Here is a 24,519-nt window from a genome sequence, read left to right as displayed (position 1 = left end):
TCTTTCAATTTTTTTTATTAACAGTGGTTAAAATGATTTTAGTTGCATGAGAGATTAGGCTCACAGTTCTATAATCCTCACAATTTTGGGCATTATGTTTCTTTGGAATTGGTATTCAGAGCAATATTAACATTAACGTTTGACCTCCATGGAGTCACTCTCATTGTGGCAGGTCACACTATTGCACACAATGCTCATCCAATTGTGCCTTAAACTGATTCAATGTGTCTGCACCCACAACTTACTCAGGTAATGCATTCCACTCATCAAACACTCTCCATGCAAAGAACCTACTCCTCACTCCTCTGTTTACACCCTCCTTATACAGTTTCCAGTGATGGCCCCTTGTTCTACTCCCCTCTCCCATTCTATGAAATATTTCTTCCATGTCGACCTGATAACAACCCCTGACTAGCTTATATGTCTCAATCATACCCCCCCCCTCTTCCTCCTATTCACGAGGCTCTGCAACTTACATTCTCTCAATCTATCCTCCTCCTCCTCATTCTCCACATTCCAAAGACCACTGATTACCTTTGTGAATCTTCTCTGGACCCTTTCCAGCATTTCCTTATCACCATGAAAATCCGGTGACCAAATCTGAGCACAATAATCCATATGAGGCCTTATACAATGGAATCATAACCTCTCTATTTCTGCATGTCAGGGTCCTCTGCATCATTGCCATTATCCAATATGATGTCTTCACAACTTGTGCAATGTGGCTTCTGAATTTCAGGTCCTTGTCCACCATCACTCCTAGATCTCTCATCTCCTCTATTTTCGTTCAAGTTTCCCCACCAAGTGTACATGGGGGGGTCTGAAAAGTTCTTGGCCTAACAATGAAAAAAACGAATTTATAAATTCAGAATTATTTTTATTTTTCAACATAATCAACCTTAAGACATTTATTCCAGCGATGCTCCAGCACCATTATCCCATCCCTGTAGTGGTTCTCAGTAAGATCAGCAAAATACCCCTCTACAGCTCTCTTGATTTGCATGCATCCCTTGATACACAGCTCATTGTATAGCACATTTTCAATGGTGTTGCATCCATAAATATTGGACAAGACACCAATGGGCTACTGTATCTCCAGCATCAAATACACTGGAATTTAACAACCAACATTCACAGATGTTATGATGAACTAGAGAGACAAATTTTGGAATCAAAAGAAATAGTTCTTGATGCCTCCCACATGAATAGTAACCTAAGTTACAGTTTACTAGACTCTCTTAGTTCTGCCATTCAGTATTGGCACATACGCAATTTCATTCGTACGCATGTGCTTGACGCTTCAACTAGAATTTCTAGTTCATTACACTCAGTCTCCCATTTAAACTTTAATTATTAGAAATGCAATGCTTTTGTGGTCTTTCTGTTTTATATATTTTTATTAATTACTAAATACCTAATAATGGGTATTTATTAGGGTGTATATGGGTATATATACAATGGGTATAATGGGTACCTAATAACTAAATACAATATGGGATGTAATATCCCTTAATTTAAATAATATATTTTTATGCTGTTACACCTGACGAAGTCGTCTTTCCGACGAAACTAGTCGTGTGATCTATTAAAGTTTTGATTTTAAAATTCTCGGCATTCAGTCATTAAATATTTAACAATATATATATATATAAAGGTAATCAAAATTTTTAAAAAAATTCCTCATACCTCCCTGAAGACCCTTCTCTTATCACCATTAGTGTGGACACTCCACACTTTTAGCAAATATATAGGATAGTGTGGAAACACTGTCCTCTATATTAATATAAATTAAACACTAATGGCCTTAGTACAGACCCTTGATGCACTCCACCAGTCGCCTTCATTCTCCTAGAATCCCCCCCCCCTTATACTACCATCTGGTGTCTGTCTTTTTTAGCATCCATGCCACCAGCTCATATCCAGTTTCATTTACTTCAACTTATGTAATAGTTTTAAGTGTGATATTATGTCAAATGCCTTCAAAATCCAGCAGTATCATATTGTAGCCTTGCCTACCTCAGCTGTCACTCTAGCATAAAATGTAAGTAAATTATTAAGGCATGTACTACCTTTCACAAAGCCATGCTGCCCACCTAGAGTATCATAGTGTATCATATTCCTGTTCACCCATGCCTGAATTCTACTTTTAACCAACTTTTCAAATACCTTATCTATCACTCTTGAAATATATATATGAGTTTCTCCATTGAGCAGAAGACTCATTGCAGGAGACACATTATTTACACAATAACTGTTATTCACACATTACCTATTATACACTGGTGTACAATCGAAGGATGAACGCTATTTCTGAAGATTTCAACCACAAATTCAGATGAATCAACTTGTGGCAATTTGTATAACTGATGATTTTTCAAGTAGAAAGTTGGTACACATTCAAATTTTTGATTCAGTCATGTGCAAAGGGATTATGTGGTAGCACTCAACAGGATAAAAGGCAAAAAGACTGCCCTGTGCAAATTGTCCTTGAAGGAAGCTCTTCTGTGGGCAGCATTTCAAACTAATAGAATGTGTTCCAGATGTTTGCTAAGAGATTGCCCTTGTGCTACTACAGAGCATGAAGACGGATATTTGTTATAACAGCAAAACATAACCAACACACCACAGCAAGTCACTTTGCAAGTTGGCGCTATCCACAGCTCATTGTATAGCACATTTTCAATGGTGCTGCATCCATAAATATTGGACAAGACACCAATGCTCTAATGTACTCTTTTCAGATGAGAGCCGTTTTGTCTTTCCTCTGATTCTAGATGACACATGATCTGGCATGAAAGTGGTACTTCTTACTATTGTAAGAATGTCCTTGAAAGGGATAGATACGGTGGTGCTGAGGTCATGGTGTGGGGAGGGTTGATGCTTAATGGATGTACCGAGTTACAAGTGCTGGAAAAAGGGACTATGGCTAGGGAACGATATTGCACAAAATTCTTCAAAGTCATGTTCAATTGTTCCATGGTTATGTAGGTGAAGAACTCATTTTTATGGATGACAATACCACACCACATCATACATGAGCAGTGGAGATACTTTTGATATTCTAATTTCAATTAATTCCAAGGATATTAATTGAAATGAGTGGCCAGCACCCTCCCCAGATCCAATTCAATTGAACATATTTGGGACTCAATAGGGAGATGCATTGCTCAAAATTACCCTACAGAAATCAAACAAGGCCTTATCCTTGCTCTGAAGGAGGAGGAGGCCAGTTTTCCTTATGAACTTCTAAATCACTTGATACTAAGCATGGTACAACATTGTGAGAGCTGCATTGCAGTTTGAGGTGGACATATTTCATACTGAAATGTCTCTCAGCATAGTTTTATGTAAGCACTGTACATTAATTCCTTAACTACTTTCTTAGGAAATTTGTAACTTTTGCCAAAAATGTATTGCAATTTAAATTGTATGAAATTTATAACACATTTTTTGTTTACTATAATTTATTAGTATGCTGGCTGGCAATAAATTTATGTTCACGTTTGGCATATTTTCTGTAGTCATGAAATGTTTTTCATATACAGATAAAAATGTAGTTCATCCTTAGCTTTTGGACACACCTGTACATATCCTTGAACTCATTCATTAGCAAAAATACCCTCTAACCAAAAGAACTAGTCCTAACACCCTTTCTAAATACAATTTTCACAGGTAATCACTTGTTTTCCCTCTGCTTGCCATGTACTGAAAAATGTTTTAAATGTTGGTACTGTAAAATCTATTTAATTACTTATATGCTTCTATCATGTCCTCTCTTTTAATCTATTAGCTAGTTTTTGAAGCTCATAGATCTATCTGTTCTCATAGGCAGCATTTTATAGACCTGCCACAACTTCATCACTCATCCATAGATCCTCTCTGCCACTTCTTGATCACCATGGAATTCAGGTGACCAGATCTGTGCATAGTAGTGTAGATGTGGTCTTATTTGAAGGCTTATAAGGGATAATAATCACCTCCATATCTCTCCTGGTCATTATGTTTTTCAGCACCCACGTAATCTGATTTGCTGTTTTGGCCACCTTTGCTGTATGTCCTCTAAACTTCAACTCCCTGTCCACTGTCTCTCCCAAATCCCTGGCATCATCAGTTTCTTGCAGTTCATTTCTATCAATATAGTGCACAGCTTGTTATACCTTCTTCCCAAAATACATCACCTTACACTTGGCCATACTGAACTGGCAGCCTCACCATATCTATCCCCATACTTCCACTTTCTTTAAGTCATTCTGTAGGATCTTTATATAATCTTGACTCGCACTCTTCCCAACTTTGCGTCAGTCATCAGTAAACAACTGAATATTTCTCCTCAAATCATTTCCTATATTAGTAATGTACAAATTAAAAGCAGAGGACAATGTACTAAACCATGTAGTATCCCATTACTCCTCAACTCCTTCATAAACTATTCTTTGATATCTAACCAACAGCTATCATCTAATCCAGATCACCAGATACTTACTTGTCTGTAATTTTCTACTTCTGTTTTTCTTCATCTCTTCCATTTTATCCTTTTTCCTCTCCTTTTGAATCTTTCCAAAGCTGAGACTTAAACAACATCATCAGATGCTTAGTATACAAGCAGACATGCCATTTAATCCTACTGCTGTATTCACATTGATATTTTGCAGTATGCTGAGCACATCCAGTTCATCTGTCACATCAGTCTTTGTATCATCATCAAGTTTTCAAAATCTCCACCTGGATGATACACTGTTGCAAAGTGATCACTTAGTAATGCAACTATTTCTACTGCTGCTGCACTTTCCTACTATTAGCATTGATTAAAGTTATCCTCCCATAATCTTGCATCCTCTTACTTGCTACATAGCAAAAAAAACGCCAAGATTTCCTTTGATCTGCTTAGCTGTTTTCTTTCATAATCTGATTTAGACCACCTTATCATACTAGCTGTCGTTCTTGCCTGTGCTTTGTGTTGCTCATGAGTATGTTGATTCCTTTTTTCTTTATATTCCCTACACGATATTCTTTTTTTTTTTTTTTTTTTGCATCTCCTGCTTTATATTGCTACTCATCCATTTAACTCTTACTTGATTTACTGTCCTGACCTTGGGTATGCAGACTGATGCTACTTTCCCCAAACTATCCATGACCGCTTTTCGATCCGCTATTGATATTCTTTCCTTTATAGAATTTAATGCCATAGCATTGCTGAAAGCTGCCTTTGAAGTTTGTCATAATCACCACCTTTGTAGCTCCTTTCTTGACTTAGAATTCATATGTTTAGCAATTGCCCAGAATAAGATGCTGTTACCAGATTTGATGCTATTACCAATCTAGCAGTCTCACATCCCTCCATTTCCATCTTTCCATGCATCCTTTCTTCCCTTCAATGTATGGCACCATAATTCCCCGATATTAATTGCTTGGCCTACGCTTGTGCTGATTTCTAGTGCATGGCATTCCCATCTTTCTGTATGCAACCATCAATATATTTTGCCCTATTGTTCATTATCTCACAAAAGATAACCTGAAATGATCCATCTTCCTCAGACCTATAATCATCCTAAACTTCTATTGTTGTTAGCTGAGGTTACATGTCAGGAATTTAATGATGATGGAGTTGTTCAGATATTCACTAATAACATCCTCCTTTGTCTTACTCCTTCTATCCTCACTGAAAATACAATACTCTCTACATTCTATCCATATATCTATGTCATCTTCTGTCAACCAGGCTTTCACTTATGCCTAGCTGAACTAATCAATACAAAAAAACTCCTCCCCTTTATTTCGTATGCTTCTGCATTTGATCATCCCTTTGGAACAACAATTACCCTTGCATTATATAATTACCAATCCATTAAGATTCAAAGCCTGTGAAACTGCACTTGGCATTGCATGATTATTTCTGTACTCACATTCATTTGTCTGGAAGTATTACCTACACTTGAAGGTAACCCCCTCTAACACTTCTAGTTTTTCTGATTTTGCATTTCCATTCTGTCAGTAAACTACATTTTCTCCAAACATCTAACTCCAAAACCATTCAAAAATTTGAGATTTGAATGCAGACCATCATACACAGAGAAGTCTTTTCATCCATCAAATTCACTGCATATATCTGTAACATAAACACCATTCCTCCTACACAATCTTCTCATTGACTCATTAGCAATCATGTCTCTTCTTAATTCAGTGCTATCATACCATGGTAGCATCCTTACAGTCTTTACTTTCTCACTCTTCTTTTTTTTTCTTCTTCCAGCAACTCTTTTATATCTTCTCTCACTGCATATTTCTCACCTTTCAAATCATTAATTCCTTCCAAAATAATCAACTCTTTCACTTCTCTGCAAATAGCATCATTAGCATCCCTGATCCTCACACCAGGGAAAAATGCTATCATTACATTCTCATTGGGGTGTCGTATGTGACACCCCAAGAATGGGTGTCGTACGTGAAGCGGCCAAAGAATTGTCAGTGCCCTTGACCATTATGTTTAATTTGAGCCTCAGGACTGGGTCAGTCCCAAGGGGGTGGAAAGAGGGGAAAATAGTTCCACTGCACAAAGGTGGTTCCAAGGCTGCTGTTGAAAATTACCGGCCAATCAGCATAACAGGAATCATTATCAAGCTCTTAGAGAAAATAGTCAAGAGGAAAATACAAGATTGGATAGAAGAAAATGGGATACTGTATCGGGGACAGCATGGTTTTGTGAAGGGTAGGTCATGCCTCAGTAACTTGCTCACGTATTATAACACAGTGACGGCTGAACTGGATAAGGGTAATGGGTTTACAGTGATTCTGCTGGACCTTGCTAAGGCCTTTGACAGGATACCACATGGAATTCTAATCAGTAAATTGCAGCATATGGGAATGGACATAGGGTTGGTGAGATGGATAGGAGGGTGGTTGACGGAGAGATATCAGAGAGTGGTTTACTCAGGAGTAGAGTCCACAAGACGGCCTGTGACTAGTGGTGTACCACAAGGATCTGTTCTTGGACCACTGCTGTTTAATTTGTTCATAAATGATATAGGAAAGGATCTGAGAGGAACAGTTCATTTGTTTGCGGATGATGCGAAGTTGGGTAGGGCAATAGTGAATGCAGATGACGTCAAAATTTTGCAGGATGATTTGGATAGATTGGAGGTATGGGCTAGGGAGAATGGATGTCAATTTAATGTGGCAAAATGTAAGGTTATGCATTTTGGGGTGAAAAGATGGGAGGCAGTTTACTGCATTGGTGGAACCGTGCTCCAGGAAATTGATGAGGCACGAGATTTAGGAGTGTTGGTGGATAAGGAATTGAAATTTAGGGGACACATTGCAAAAGTGGCCAAATCAGCTCATCAAATCACTTGGTTGCTGAAGAATACGTTGACAAGCAGAGACAAGCAGGTTATTGTTCCTCTGTATCGAGCCTTGATAAGACCTCATCTCGACTACTGTGCTCAGATTTGGTCACCTAGGTTTCTTCTTGATGGGGAGGAGGTGGAGAGGATCCAGAGGCGAGTGACCAAGATGATAGCAGGTCTGTGGAATGAACCGTATGAGAACAGGTTGAGGATTTGTGAGTTGCAAAAATTGGTTGATAGGCGGAGGAGGGGAGATAGGATTGAGACATTCAAATTACTGAAGGGTTTCTATAAAATTAATTCAGAAGATATTTTTGAGAACAGGGCTGGTTGTGGGAGGACTAGGGGACATCCATGGAAACTGAGCAAAAGTGTGGTTAGTAAAGGTGTTAGAGCTGGGTTCTTTACTTTTAGAGTAGTGAATGAGTGGAATGTGCTCCCTGAGTCTGTGGTGGATGCTGTGACAGTGAATGAGTTTAAGGCGAGGTATGATAGATACTGTATGAATGTCGAATAGTTGTGATGAAAATGATTTGGGGCCTCCCTCGATGAGTCTAATGACTCCCTGGAGTTGCCCGTAATAATAATAATAATAATAATAATATTAAGTGCACCTCTTATCATAGAATCTCCATACAATACTCTCCCACTTACTCCAAGTTTCTTGCACTTTCATACTTTTCCCACTTTTTCTTTCATTCTCTCTCCTGCTGTGCTGCATGTCAAGCATTTCTCAAGTCAACTCTCCACTACCTCCTGAGACTTACTTAAACAGCCTGATTAAGACCATTTCTCTTGTACTGTCTTGTAACACACTGACTGATATCCTATTCAATCTTTGTATAAATGAATGTATTCACACTTTGAGATTTATTAATTCTTAAAAAGTAACACTTCATCTACATTTGTTCTCACATTGGTATGTCACACCATTATCTCCAACTAAGTGATTCCCCCCCCTCATAAGTTACAACTCAGTAATTCAACCATTTCTATGTTCTTATGAGCCTTCTGATAACCTGTGTCCTTACCACATTTTTTTTTTCACATTTTCTTCTTTTTGCTTCTCCTACTTAATTATGCTAGTCAATTTAACTTCTATCTGATTTATCCTCCTGACTATGGATGTAGTCTGATATTGCTTCCCTCTAGATGTACTGCTAACATCTTTCTTTTCTTGCAGTTTTCTCATTTCATCATATTGATCCAAACTGCTTCCCAAGGTTGCCATAATCATAATCTCAGTCTCAACTTTCCCACCCACATCACAATATACAGTACTCCATCTCCATACTGATCATCTTCATACACACATTCACTAATACTTTCAACGTACACTCTCCCTATGCCACGTCCCCCTGCCCCCCCACGTTTTCCTGTTCCTTTTGCATTCCCGTTCTCTCTTCATCTCTCACAGTACTACTGTTTCCACTGCCAGGCACTTCTGTCTCTTCAATACTACTCTCCTGATATTTCACTTCATCTCTTGCTTGATTACACAATTCCAATGAATTGCTCATTTATGAACAATTTTCGAGCTTATTTTTAACAAAAATTATGAGCTACTTTCTTTATGAATTTCTCCTTTAACATCTTTATTATATCCTCCTCAATGGTTGTCATTCTACCATTCTCTCCAACTAGTATCATCCTTCCATAGTCATTCTTCCTTCTGTTGGTCACTTATTGAAAAAAAAAACTCTAGAATTTCTTTTTGACCTCAACTGCTGTTCATATGCTTTTACTACCCTTACCAAACAGCTGACCTCTCTTGCTTGCACTTGTACTCACCTTATGCTGCCTCTGTAATGCCCTCTTCTTCCAAATTGTATGCTTCACCTTTTCATTCATCCATTTCGCACCCACCTTTGACCTCTTGACTTTGGAATTCATTCAGACATTGCAGACCAGACAGTTCCTGAACAGATCCCAAGCAGCATTGATCCCCTTTCCTTTCAGTTCCTCATTCCATGATATAACAGCAAGCCGTCTCCTGAGCTTGTCATAATCATCAGCCTTATAGTAGCATTGCACTATGTACTATTTAAATTGTTTCAACTAATATAGTATACAGACTTATTCTTCTATACTCCAGAGTCCAAAACTTTGTACTTAGCATTAAATATTTCTCTTCACTCTGCCTCACGTATGTACCTTTCTCACAGAAGTCCACATTCCTAATCACTTCATTGTCACATTAACCAATGAAATCTCTCTCTCTTCATTTCTGGAGAGAGAGAGAGAGAGAGATTTAACACCTGATTTGCAAGAATGTTCTCTGATGAGATAATCAAATTCAAGACCCTTGATTCTCATGTACCCTCTGTTGCATACTGCTTAAGGTAGTTGTCCCTCAACAGCTCAAGAAATTCATTCTCTTTGCTCCTGGTTGCTATCTCTTCATTCCTGTCTATATTGCCATAATTAAAATCACCCATAACAATCATCTTTTTCTTATTAGCTAGGCTGATTTTCCTATGTATTTCATTGTCACTGCCCACCATATTACTAGGTCTATAGCAACACCCAACTAGATATTTCATTCTATACACTTTCACCTCATGCCATACTGCTTCAAAATGACTACCACTGTTAACTCCTTTCATCTCCACCTTAGATGGGGAATAACTGCTCTGCCACCATTAATAGTACTAATCCTCCTCCCTTCTGCCCTGCCTATTCTCATGAAAAACATCATATTTGTCCATCTCTGCTCCTGTCAGAATGTCATCCTCGTCTATGCCATGTCTCACTTATTCTAACAATTTTTCAGTGAATATACTCTATTAATGCTATAATTTCATTTCCATTATTTCAGATACTTCTGGCATTTGTAAACATACATACATACTAGTTTATTTCTGGTTCTATAACAAGCCTCACTAACCCCACTCCTTAGATATGACTCCTCCATACTTCCTTGACCACTCTTCTCTGTAACCACTTATCTTATACCTCTCCTCAGACCTGTTTGTTTCTCCCACATCCCTGGTCATCCCAATCCTTTCTTATGCGCATACACATACATCTTTTCCTATATTCATTATCCACTCTTCTCATGCAGAGTCCCCCTGTCTACCCCAATTCACCTGTTTCCCTGTTTGTCATGTGCTCCTTCTCTCTCTAGTCCTCTTCACTCATGTCCCTCACCTCTACATTCACAACCTCTTCTACCATACATTCCTGCTCATCCACGTCACTTCCACCTCTTTGCTTCCTCAAATTTTCCATTCACTTCATTCATTACATTCTCCCTTTCAGCAACAGTTTCTCCACCTGACTCACACCAGATCCATTTAAATGTAGCACACATCTTTTATACAGCACCATTTGTCCCTCGAATTCATCCAACACATTTACAAAACATATTTCTTTCTCTTCACACAACTCCACTAGCATCTCAGTCATAATTCTCACTTGCCATCTCAACTCACCACTATCATACTTGGGCAGCATGCTGACATAGTGTGTTGCCAGGTCACTCACACAGTCATACACAAGGATACTACAAGTAATTTTCTAAAATATCATTAATTATATATTAAAATAATGACATCTTTAAGCTCACATTCATGCTGTCACTCCAGTACACACCTCATGGCATTCAATTGATACTATGTCTAGGCAGGACTTAAAAGTGAAAGTTATAATCTTTGGAGAATATTTCTTGAGGAAGGCTCTTCAGAAATAGATCTAGATGGACTGAAAGAGGAAAGGAAACAGCATGTTTGTTGAGTTAGCAGTTGAACTGTAAAACGATGTTGGGCAGCTGGTATTCATTTTAATGTAGGATAAATGAGCTTTTGCTCATTTTATATTATTACAGCCAGTTTGAGTATGAAAAAGTGAAGATCACTCTGTAGAGTCTACAACAATCCTGTATTTTATTCCTAATCAAACTTGTCAATACGTTACACTTACACTTGTAGATATAAAGAACGGTCTACAGTTGGGCATATCTTTTCATGAATTGTATTGTCTTGCTTTCTTTTCACTCATATAGTACCCACCATATTGCAAAACTTTCACTAAACCAGGTTCAAAGATAGTTATATCAGTCCTGCATACGAGAAGTCCCAAGACTTCTTGGGACTTCCCACTTGCCCATGACATGAGTGCCATGTATGGGCAAGTGGGTAAAGATAAGAAAGGAATTTGTAGATGAGTTTCTTGAAAAGCTGAAGGTTGTAATCATTGGAAAAAGCAGTATGGTGAACACTTCCAATGAACAGAGGTAATATGGAATGAAGGAGGAGGATGAGAAGTTGGTTAAATAAGTTTGGAGCTGAACTGTAACGAGGTTTTGACTAGCAGCTCTCATAGAGAAAAAAGAAGGAATGGTAGAGGCTAAGTGAGTGGAGCAGTGCCCAAATACTTATAGAAAAGATGTTACATATCTTTTAAGCATCTTTAGGAAAGCGACTAGTGGAAGTCAATGCGATGGGGAATCATCTATTAAGTAAATACCATATTTGCTTGGATATAATATAATATAATTGCTGGCTGAAATGTGTGAGGATATGGGAGTACAGTTTGTTCATGTGAGGAATGAGTTTGAGGGACGAAGTGAGCTGTATGGGAGCGATGGACTGCATTTGAGTGGTTATAGTGTGAGTCGCTTGGAGAGACTACTGCTGGAAGGTAGAAGATGTGAATAGAGAGAATGAATCAGATCGAGAGGAGAGTGATGTGGAAGAGCAGGAGAGTAAGACAGGAGAGATTGAAGAAGTGGATATGAATAGGGAAGTGAGTGGTATGAGTATAGAAAATGAGAGAATGGGTGTGCAAGAGGAGCAGGGAAACAGGGAGGCTCAGGGTGTACAGGGATACACAGTGTGAGAAAGGTGGATGCTCCAAGAGGAGGTGAGAGCATGTGTAGGCAGGAAAGGAATGGGATGACCAGGGATCAAGAGGAAACAGTTGGAATTGAAAAGGGTTCTAAAATGAAGAAGCAGAAAGAGAAATGACCCCAGTCTAGCATAGAGAGATCACATCGAGTGAGTGGTATCAGTGGAACTAGCTGTAGATCCAGAAATGAGCTGTTGTGTTTATATACCAATGCTAGAAGTATAAGAAACAAGGCAGATGAAATGGTTGCACTAATTGCGTCTGTTCACATAAAGACTGTCAGAATAAGTGAGAAATGGTTGGAAGAGGATGACATCCTGACAGGAATAGAAGTGGAAGGATATGATGTGTTTTGTGAGGGTAGAAGGGGTAAAAGGGGAGGAGGAGTGCTATTGATGATAGAGAAAGAGTTACGTCCATACAAAGTAGAGATGGAAGATGGAAATAGTGCCAGTGGTTTTGAGACAGTATGGTGTGAGATAGAGGTGAATGGAATAATCAAATACTTGGTGGGATGTTGTTATAGAACAGGTAATGTGGATGGTGGTGATAGTGAAATGTATAGTCAAATTAGCCAAGCAAATAAGAAAAGGGTAGTTTTAATTATGACAATATAGACTGGAATGATGAGATAGCAACTGGAAGTAAAGAAAATGAGTTTCTTGAGTTTTTGAGGGAAAACTACCTCAGACAGTACGTAACAAAGCGAACACAAGGATTAAGGGTCTTGGATTTGGTCATCTCATCAGAGGATGTAATTATAAATGCGGTGTCAAATCATCTACCAATTAGGTGAGAGTGACCATGGGTGGTTGCCTGCAGTGCGAGGACCCCTGTGAGAAAAGGGTATATGTGGAACTACAAGGGGGGTGATTATGAAGAGCTCAGGAGACAGCTTGCGGGTGTAGCATTGAATGAAGAGTTAGCTGGAAAAGAGATCAATGCAGCTTAGGGGATTTTCAAGAACTATCTAGTAGATGCAATGACTAAATGTATTCCAGAGTGAGAAGGTTAAATAAGGTAGGTGTGAGATGGATGAATAAAGAGATTAAGCATGCGATACAGAGAAAAAGGGCATTGTGGAGACAGCATAAGAGAAGTGGAAATAACCAATTTCATGAGGTCTACAAAGACCAGGCAAGGAGGGTGACTTGGTTGGTGAGAGTAGCTAAAGAGAGGTATGAACAGCAGTTAGGTAACGAAGCCAAAAAAATCCTAGGGAGTTCTTTCAATATGTAGCCAGCTAAAAAAAGAATGATTATGGAAGGATGATATTGATTGGAGAAAATGGTATAAAGACAGCTGTTGCAGAATGTGTGGTGGAGATACTTAATGAGCAGTTCATAAAGATCTTTCAATCTTGTGAATGTGACTTCATGGAGAAATTGAGAGCAGTTGATGATGGGGAGGAGAGACTAACTGTAAGTGAGCAAGAGGTGTTTGGGGAGTTGAGTAAACTAGATGTAAAAAAGGCTGTGGGACTTGATAATATATCACCGCGTATTCTGAAGGAATGTGCCAGGGAGTTGACACCTGCCTTGACATTTTTTTTATACGAGTCTTGCACTTGGTCAAGTTCCTAAGAAGTGGAAGGAGGGCAAGATTGTGCCACTTCATAAAGGAGGTGATCGAACTCAAGTATCAAACTATATGCCTATCTGGGTGTCAGGTGTTGTGGTTAAGTTGTTGGAGACGCTTGTGAGAACTAGGATCCAGAGTTGAGTTGACAACAATGGTATTATCTTTGATGGACAGCATGTATTTGCTAAAGGTAGGTCATGTTTTAGTAATCTACTTACTTATTACAATAAAGTGACTGCTTCCTTGGACAGAGGAGAAGGATACACAGTAATATACTTGGATTTTGCAAAGGCTTTTGATAGAGTACCTCATGATAAGTTGACAGTCAAACTAGAGAAGATGGGGTTTGATATTAGATTAGTGCATTGGATTGGAGACTGGCTATCTGATAGGTATTAACAAGTTGTGTATAGGAGTGTGATATCCAGAAAAAGGAAAGTCACTAGTGGAGTGCCTCAGGGGTCTGTTTTAGGGCTATTACTGTTTAACTTCTATACCGCACGGTTAGCCTAGTGGCTTTGCGCTTCACAACCATATGCCTGGGAAAGGAGTGTCCCAGGTTCGATTCCCGTTGTAGACGTGAGAAATTTGAGGATCTTCATAAAGGAGGTGATCGAACTCAAGCATCAAAGTATATGCCTATCTGGGTGTCAGGTGTTGTGGTTAAGTTGTTGGAGACGCTTGTGAGAACTAGGATCCAGAGTTGAGTTGACAACAATGGTATTATCTTTGATGGACAGCATGTATTTGCTGTCCATCAAACCCTACTGACCACGCCCAAGACCGGCTTGGGCGTGGTCAGTAGGGTTTTTTCCGCCAGTTTATCTGGCGTTTTTCATCCCGCAAACCGGCCCCGTGAACATACGCCTCTACAATCAAAAATATATCCCCCCAGCGGCAGACCAGGCGATGGGTCAGTTGGGAGTAGTACTAACAAGAAGTCGCATCTAAAGTAACACGCGGACCCTGCATAGGAAGCGGGAATAACGCGTAGAAGAAGAAGAAGACTGTTTAACTTCTATATTAATGATATTGGCGAAGATTTGGATGGAGATATTCAGTTGTTTGCAGATCATGCAAAGTTGGGACGAACCATAAAGAGTAGTGAAGATGTTGTGGCCTTGCAAGAAGACTTGAATAAATTGAGTGATTGGGCATGGAAATGGGGATGTGAGTTCAATGTTGCAAAATGTAAGGTTTTAAAATATGGAAAACAAAGATGGGATGCAGAATTTATGCTTGGTGAGAATATATTGTTGGAGGTAGAGGAAATAAGAGATCTGGGGTTTATAGTGGATAAGGATCTAAAATTTAGGGGACACATCGCCAAAATTGTGAAGACAACAGAAAGGCTTCTGGGAATGATGCGGAGGACACTGACATGTAGAAGTAGGGAGATTCTTGTTCCATTGTATAAGGCTTTGATTAGGCCACACATGGACTATTGTGCCCAGATTTGGTCACCGGGTTTTCAGAAGGATAAAGAGATGTTGGAAAGGGTCCAAAAAATCAACTGACTAAGGTAGCTTTTGACCTCTGGAATGTTGAATATGAGGAAAGATTGAGAAGATGTAGTTTGCAGTGTCTGGTGGAGAGGAGGAAGAGTGGAGATATGATAGAGACCTACAAGTTGGTAAGGGGTTGTTATAAGATCAATGGTGGAGAAGTTCTACAGAGAATAGTGGGAGATCAGGGGAGAACCAGAGGTCATCCCTGGAAACTGTATAAAGAGGGTGTGAGTAGGGGAGTGAGAGTCAGATTTTTTTTGTGCAGAGTTGTGAATGATTGGAATGCCTTACCTGAGAGTGTGGTGTCTGCAAGGAGTTTGAGTGTGTTTAAGACACGGTATGATGAGATGTGTGTGTGATAAAAGGACCTCCCAGATTAGTCTTTGATGCCATGAGGTCTTGGGGTAATAATAATAATAATAATAACCCTCACATATAACTTCACCCCTGATTTTACTTTATGAAAAAAGAAATTAAAAAGTTTTGAATATACCTCGCACAGGAAAAAAGTTTAAACACATTCACGTCGCGGGCAATAGTTACTCACTCTCTGTGGTAAACAACATTATTATTATTATTATTATATATTATTATTATTATCAAACAAAAAATTAATAGCAAATGAAACGGCCAATCAGCTTGAGCATGCTGAAACCCTTTGCCTCGAAATCACTAATACCACTAATACACAGCATCCCATAATACTAAATGCTATTTACAGGCCACCAAACCAAAACATGATAAAATTCTTGAACGAACTCAGTTGCTGGCTTTCAATCCAAGAAATATGCTGAACCGAACACCTAATGATAATTGGCGACATAAACATAAATATTGTAAACGAAAACCAGAACAACACTGTACAATACCTAGACACACTATCAATGTATAATCTAATACCAACAATAACATCATGTACTAGAGAAGAAATATTCGGAAATACTATCACTGCCTCCTGTCTAGATCATATAAACGTCTGAGCACCACCAAATAGTTACACTGCATCAGTCATAAAGTGCAAAGTAGCAGACCATTATTTCACCGCTCTAAACTTGCACACCAAGACAATACCCATGCAATGTCCCACAGAAGAAAAGCGACAGAAAACAATAATAGACGAAGAAATAGTCAACCACAAAATAAGAAAAACAAACTGGGAACACCTGACATCAGATTCAGCAGATATCTTATACAACAACATTAAACGCACACTGGAGGAAATATATTAGAAAGCTACAAAGAAAATCCAAATTCGTTCAAAAACAACACAAAATCCTTGGATAACACAAAACTTAATCCTAGAAATACACAGAAAGGACGCTTTATGGAAAGAATTAAAGCGATATCCAAATAACACAGCTTTAAAAACTGAATATAAGATAACAAGGAATCGCCTTACAACACAAATCAGAAATGCAAAAAAAAGCTACTACAGAGACAAACTAACCTCTGCACAAAACAATATGAAACAAACCTGGCATCTGATCAATGAGATGCTAGATTTTGTTCCCAACACCACCACCGCCTCCGAAACCATAAAACACAGCTTCATGAAAGATGCAAAACCTATCCAACAACTAGCAAATGACTTTAACCAATCACAAAATGAGACCCTCCACTTGGACCACAATCAAAACAGGCATTATGGTTCCCAACCATAAAAGAAGCAGAACTTCTCTCTGCAATAAATCAAATCAAACCAAACAAAGGCCCAGGAATAGATGGTATCAGACCTAAAGATATAAAGCAACATGCAACTAGTTTAAGTCCTATCCTACTAAAACTAATAAATAAAATATTTAAAACAGGACAGGTACCAAGTATGCTAAAGACAGCCATAATCACACCCATATACAAACATGGAAAAAGAAATTTAATCAGCAATTACAGACCCATAGCAACATTACCAATTATCAATCAAATTATGGAGCGGATCATACTGAAGAAACTCACAGCATACACTGAGATCTTTCATATTATCCCCAAAACACAATATGGTTTTCAGAAAAATAAGGGAACAACATCTCTCTTGGAAGACTTTACAGACGTAATTAATACCGCCTTAGATAAAAACAAAATTGCCCATGGTAGTCTTTATTGATCTAACTAAAGCATTCGATACACTTACACATCAAACCTTGTTAGAAAAGCTGAGGCATGTTGGAATAGACGGGCCTCTTCACAGATGGTTTACAAACTACCTTCAAAATAGAAAGCATATCACACATATCGGGTCAAACCGAAGCAGAGAGCTACCAGTAACCTGTGGAGTACCACAGGGAGCTGTACTCTCCCCAACTCTATTCAACATTTACACGCACGATATTAATCAGCTACCACCCAAAGGTAAGATATTCCAATACGCAGACGATACAGCAATAATATCCATCCATAATAATGCAAGCATAGCCCAAACAAATATGCAACATGACATAAATCTGATCATAGACTGGCTCACGATAAACTCCATACACCTAAACTCAGAAAAGACAAAATTAATGATATTCAGAAATCCACTGACTCGACCAGTTGATAACAAATATATAACCATCCAACATCCACTTTCCAACATACAAAACACTCAGAACAACAAAACCACTACAATCACTCAGGTTGAAACAATACGATACCTTGGAGTTTACTTCGATGTAGATATGAACTGGAATAGCCACATAAACCATCTACACAACAAACTCCGAACAATAAGTGGCAAACTCTACAGGTTAAAAGACATAGTTCCCATACGCCTAAACACACTAATATACAAAGCACTATGCCAAAATATACTAAGATACGCTATAACAACGTATGCTTTCTGCCCACCCTACAAATTAAATAGATTAATGTCACTACAATACAAAATGACAAGACTGATCTTTTGGGAACAAAGAGAAAATCACGACCTTATAAACATTGCAATGTCAGAACACAAAATACTGACAGCAAAACATTTATGTCACTATGCAGCTTTGCTAAAACATTATTTCGATGCCAACTACAGGACAGTCAGAAATACTTTCCGAATAACAAGACCTCAGACTATTAATTATATCACATATAAATACAATAATCACTATGGAAAGGCCATGCGAAACTTCTACATTCCAGACATGATAAACAAATTACCTTTTGAATACAGAAACCTTACAAATTACAATAGCCTGAAAAGAGCTCTAAGGACATACTATGAACGAGAAACACGCACCCAAAATACCATACAAATTTAATGAAACACAATATATTCGTTCAGGCTTCCAGTTCAGTGATGCAACAATGCATTCCAAGTTATTGTGCATGTGTGTATGTGTGAGTGCATGCGCGCGAATTTCTCAATCACAGATTTCGCAGCTTCCCAACACAGCAAAAAAAAAAAAAAAACAATTCATAATAACCAACTGGTGTCATCCTCAGATAAGCTTACATATAAGCTTCAAGGATGAAAGCAAAGAAATTAGTTCTCATCCGAGATGTATCGTATGTAACCAAATGCATGTAATGTAGGTATCACATGAAAACCAACGTATGTAATGTATGTATTATATGTAAACCAATGTACATAATGTAAGTAACACATGTAAACAAATGTAAGTAATGTATCATATGTAATCAAATGTAAGTAATGTATCATATGTAATCAAAAGTATGTAATGCATATAATAACTGTAACAAATGTATGCAATGTAATAAAAAAAAAAATTCTTTTAAATGTAAATCATGAGTTTACACTGTATGTTTGTGAGAATTAGGAAATATAATATTTAGATTGCATATGTGTAAATACTGTTGTATAATCACACCTTTTCAAACTTGAAAAAAAAAAAAAATAGTAAACTACAACATCTAATATAATACTACTTATGTAACTCTGAATAATATAATTGTAAATTATTATTATGATTGTTATTTAAAAAAAAAAAAAAAAAACTGTTATCAGCATTACTATTTAAAGCTCATTATATGTAGCACAAAGTGCTGAACCTTGTAAAATAATATACTGAATAGATGATCATTGTACATATGTAAATATTTGAAAGAACAATAAAAATAAAAAAATTATTCAAAGAAAGCACTCTTCACCTTCTTGCAAATTGTTTCCTTTCATAACTTCTAGGGATGGCCTCTTGTCATCACTCCTTTCTGCTGTTTAACCAAGCAAAAGAACTACCCAGCGTCAACCCTCTAACCACCTCTCAACAGATTAAAAGTCTGAGTCATATCACCTCTTCTTCTATCCACCAATCTCTGCAGTCCACATTCCCTCAGCTGATCCTCATATAACTAACATGGTACAGTCCTGAAACCATCTTTGTTATCTGCCTTTGTACTCTTTCCACAGTTAATTTATCCCCTTCAAATCCTGGTGACCAAATCTGAGAACAATAGTCTAAGTGTGGTCTGATCAGAGACTTATACAACGGAATGATAACTGTTTTATCTCTGCAGGTCAGTGTCCTTCTCATTATTGCAGTAATCCTCTGTATTACCTTCGCTACCTTTGCAATATGTCCCCCTAAATTTAAGGTTTCTATCAATCATCAACCCCAGATCTCTTGTCTCCCCTACTTCCTCCAGTATAACTCCTCCCATAGAGTATGCAGCATCTCATTGATATTTCCCAAACCTCAAGATACATTTTGCTGCATTAAACCGATACCTCCATTCATTTGCCCATCTATCTAGCTTATTCAAATCCTCTTGCAGGGCTGCCACATCTGTACAATTCCAGAGTTTTATTGAGATCTTGTCAGTGGGAGCCAGACACAGAAGTGATACCAAGGTTAAAGTGATTTAGAAGTCATATTTTCATATATGAATTGCCACCACATGCCCTCCCCGATAGCCACTATACTGCAGATGCAAAAAAAACAAATAGTTTTATTATCATACTGAATAAGGTACAGAGACATTTTCAGCTGTGTAATATATTTCTCAAGAAATAGTGCAATTAGAGACAACTGGGATAAAAATGGCACTAACTAATGAATCACATCTCTCCTCCCATAGAAACTATGCTGTATAGACTCAAGCAAAACCACATGTTGCAGTGGCAAAAACAGTATCTGACTAAAAACTATTGTTTTTAGTTAGATGTGTGTGAGCCCATGCCAGCTCAAATGTAAATATTTAACGGTGCACCTGAACTATTTTCAGGAGTTCAGGTGCAAACATGTTTGCTTACACTCAAATAAAGGATTAAACTAAATATATAATCTCTTCGTATTTTTAATTTATAGTATAACCAAGTGGAAAAACTTCCAAGAGCTATCTCTAATCCAGAGTATTCTAATAATAAGCTGTCACCTTTTGGCAATTCATATATGAAAATATGACTTCTAAATCACTTTATCCTTGGTATCACCTCTGTGTCTGGCTCCCACTGACAAGATCTTAATTAAACTCTGGAATTGACATTTCTTCCATTAAAAAAGTAAAATTTGGTATAAAGAAATCTTTAAATTCTTTTGCTTTAGTTTCAATTGGTCTTTTGGTTGTTTATCTATATGAGATTGGTGAAAAAGGAAAACTGATATAAAAGAGCTGAGGCCTTTTCTCTCTCTCTCTCACACATGCTATCTATCTGTCTTTCTTTCTCCTGATACTATCAGGCTCTCTTGCACCTCTATACTAACTATACTAACTACTCAGCTCTTTTATGAGCAACCCTTTACTTTTTCACTTCAATAGAGGTCGAAACCGGTCTATGTAGTGATCCATCCCATAATGCATAGCATTATACACACCCATAAGGATATATTTTTATATTATGGGATACTAAGGCAAGTGATGTGAAGTCATAAGCTTCTATATACGAGTTGTCCCAGTCCGGAAAATAGTTCAGGCGCAAAGTTGTTTGCTTACACTGGGATAAAAAATTAAACCAAGTATATAATTTCTTTATATACTTTAATTTATAGTATAACCAAGTGGAAAAACTTCCAACAACACTTTAGTTTCCCCCATCCATTTCCTGATCTTTACTTACTTTCTCTAAATCTCAATCTACCACTTTCTCTAATCCCTGGTTCACATCAGGAGAACAATATACCATATTCGGAAGTTGTATACACCGTGAACAAGTTTGCAAAGAGCAAGTTTTTTGCATGGAGAATGGTTTTTCCTTTCCTCCTTTAGCCTCAGTTTATGACATGTTCTCTGAAATAGCTCACTGTGTATGTATCTCAAGCCGAAGAGCACTATATAATAGGTACTCTGCAGTTTTAACCATTTCTTCTTCTTCTTATTATTATTATTATTATTAAACAAGACCTCATGGAGTCAAAGACTCATCTAGGAGGTCCTTTTATCTCACACACATCTCATCATACCAGGTCTTAAACACATTCAAACTCCCTGCAGACACCACATGCTCAGGCAAGGCATTACAATCATTCACAACTCTGCACGAAAAAAAAACCTGCCTCTCACTCCCCTACTCACACCCTCTTTATACAGTTTCCAGGGATGACCTCTGGTTCTCCCTTGATCTCCCACTATTCTCTGTAGAACTTCTCCACCATTGATCCTATAACAACCCCTTACCAACTTGTAGGTCTCTATCATATCTCCCCTCTTCCTTCTCTCCACTAGACTCTGCAAATTACATCTTTTCAATCTTTCCTTACTCGACATTCCAGAGGTCAGAAACTACCTTAGTCAGTCGCCTTTGGACCCTTTCCAACATCTCTTCATCCTTCTGAAAACCAGGTGACCAAATCTGGGCACAATAGTCCATGTGTGGCCTAATCAAAGCCTTATACAATGGAACAAGAATCTCCCTACTTCTACACGTCAGTGTCCTCCTCATCATTCCCAGAAGTCTTTGTGTTGTCTTCGCAATTTTGGCGATGTGTCCCCTAAATTTTAGATCCTTATCCACTATCACTCCCAGATCTCTTATTTCCTCTACTTCCAACAATATATTCTCACCAAGCATAAATTCTGCATCCCATCTTTGTTTTCCAAATTTTAAAACCTTACATTTTGCAACATTGAACTCACATCCCCATTTGCTTGCCAATCACTCAATTTATTCAAGTCTTCTTGCAAGGCCACAACATCTTCACTACTCTTTATGGTTCGTCCCAACTTTGCATCATCTGCAAACAACTGAATATCTCCATCCAAATCTTCGCCAATATCATTAATATACAAGTTAAATAGTAATGGCCCTAAAACAGATCCCTGAGGCACTCCACTAGTGACTTTCCTTTTCCTGGATATTGCACCCCCATACACAACTTGTTGATACCTATCAGATAGCCAGTCTCCAATCCAATGCACTAATCTAATATCCAACCCCATCTGCTCTAGTTTGACTGTCAACTTATCATGAGGTACTCTATCAAAAGCTTTTGTGAAATCCAAGTATATTACTGTGTATCCTTCTCCTCTGTCCAAGGAAGCAGTCACTTTATTGTAATAAGTAAGTAGATTACTAAAACACGATCTCCCTTTAGCAAATCCATGCTGTCCATCAAAGATTATACCATTGTTGTCAACCCAACTCTGGATCCTAGTTCTCACAAGCTTCTCCAACAACTTAACCACAACACCTGAGACACAGATAGGCCTATAGTTTGATGCTTGAGTTCAATCACCTCCTTTATGAAGTGGCACAATCTTGCCCTCCTTCCACTCTTTAGGGACTTGTCCAAGTGCAAGACTCGTATTAAAAAAATATGTCAAGGCAGGTGTCAACTCTCTGGCACATTCCTTCAGAATACGCGGTGATATATTATCAAGTCCCACAGCCTTATTTACATCTAGTTTACTCAACTCCCAAACACCTCTTGCTCACTTACAGTCAGTCTCTCCTCCCCATCATCAACTGCTCTCAATTTCTCCATGAAGTCACAATCACAAGATTGAAAGATCTTTATGAACTGCTCATTAAGTTTCTCCACCACACATTCTGCAACAGCTGTCTTTATACCATTTCCTCCAATCAATGTCATCCTTCCGTAATCATTCTTTCTTTTGCTGGCTACATACCGAAAGAACTCCCTAGGATTCTTTTTAGCTTCATTAGCTAACTGCTGTTCATACCTCTCTTTAGCTACTCTCACCAACCAAGTCACCCTCCTTGCCTGGTCTTTGTAGACCTCATGAAATTGGTTACTTCCACTTCTCTTATGCTGCCTCCACAATGCCTATGCATATGCTTATATGCTTATTTTTTATAATCATAATTTTCGTGGTCGGATCACATTACTAAATAATTCTCCAAAAACTTAATATTTACACGTTGAAGATATATATTGCAAATAAGTTTCTCTTGATAGGAAAAATTAATTATATTGCCATCATATAAAATTGCTTTAATTTCATTCTTATTTTAGAGGTGATCTACTGGTCTGACAGCACACTTGATAAAATTCAGAGATCAGATCTAGAGGGTATCTATGTAGAAAATATCATTACTGCTGGTCTAGATTCTGTTGATGGCCTTGCTGTTGATTCAACAGGTAGAAAGCTATATTGGACAGACAATGGTCGGAATGGTATTGAAGTTGCAGAATTGGATGGACGCTATCGTAAAATACTCATTTGGGACAATCTGGACAGTCCTCGAGCAATTGCTTTGCATTATGATACTGGGTAAGAAGTTAAACTCCTTATAATTATTTAGTTTAATTACTTAGACAAATTTAAGTTTGCTTATACAAGTAATTTGTTTGTAATGATCATTTCTTTGACTAAAATTAACACACGTGAACCACAGTCGTAGGTTTTTTTATTACGTAAATATTTCGTCCTAGTTATCTTAGGACATCATCAGTACAGTAGAACAATACTAGGAATGACACAAAGGATAGGGTGCATACATACAATGGAATCCAAATTGCATGCAGTGGCGCGTTGCGGCCTGAACTTAAATTGAATTAAATTAATTAAATTAAATTACAGTTAAGTTAATTTTACACAATTTTGTATGACAATTCCCCATACTTTAAGGATGGCAAGAACATCATTGTGGGTTAGATTTGGTCTGTGAAGTAGGGCTTCAGCACTTTCTTTATATAAGTAAGCGTTCATATTTATATGAACATCTGTGTAGGAGTTTTGTCTTTTCCCAGTGGATCTTGTGGTTTGGGTTTTCAACTCCGTGTTGAGCAAGGCCTGATTTTTGCAGTTTGATGTTCCAAAATGTGTTTAAAAACTGATCTGCCTGCCTGTCCATAATAAGAAAGTTTACAGGAGCATGGAACCTCATATACATCAGGTTGTAGCATAGGCAA

The 24,519-nt window shown here is 37.9% G+C and overlaps 1 protein-coding gene across 1 annotated transcript in view; it reads left to right on the top strand.

Moving 5' to 3' along the window:
- LOC150092820 (low-density lipoprotein receptor-related protein 4-like) overlaps positions 1-24,519 on the top strand; it is a 1,164,745-nt gene that overhangs the window by 880,351 nt on the left and 259,875 nt on the right. The window contains exon 24 of the mRNA XM_090414290.1: positions 23,620-23,878. Within this exon, the coding sequence (XP_090270416.1) occupies positions 23,620-23,878 (259 nt within the window). The remainder of the gene's footprint in view (positions 1-23,619; positions 23,879-24,519) is intronic.

Source organism: Typopeltis vanoorti, chromosome 25 (genome assembly GCF_054136105.1).
Source record: "Typopeltis vanoorti isolate ZY-2024b chromosome 25, IOZ_Tvanoo_1.0, whole genome shotgun sequence".
In the NCBI taxonomy this organism is placed as follows: Eukaryota; Metazoa; Arthropoda; class Arachnida; order Uropygi; family Thelyphonidae; genus Typopeltis; species Typopeltis vanoorti.
The sequence above is the reverse complement of the archived record's forward strand: the minus strand, read 5'-3'. Positions and strand labels throughout refer to the sequence as shown.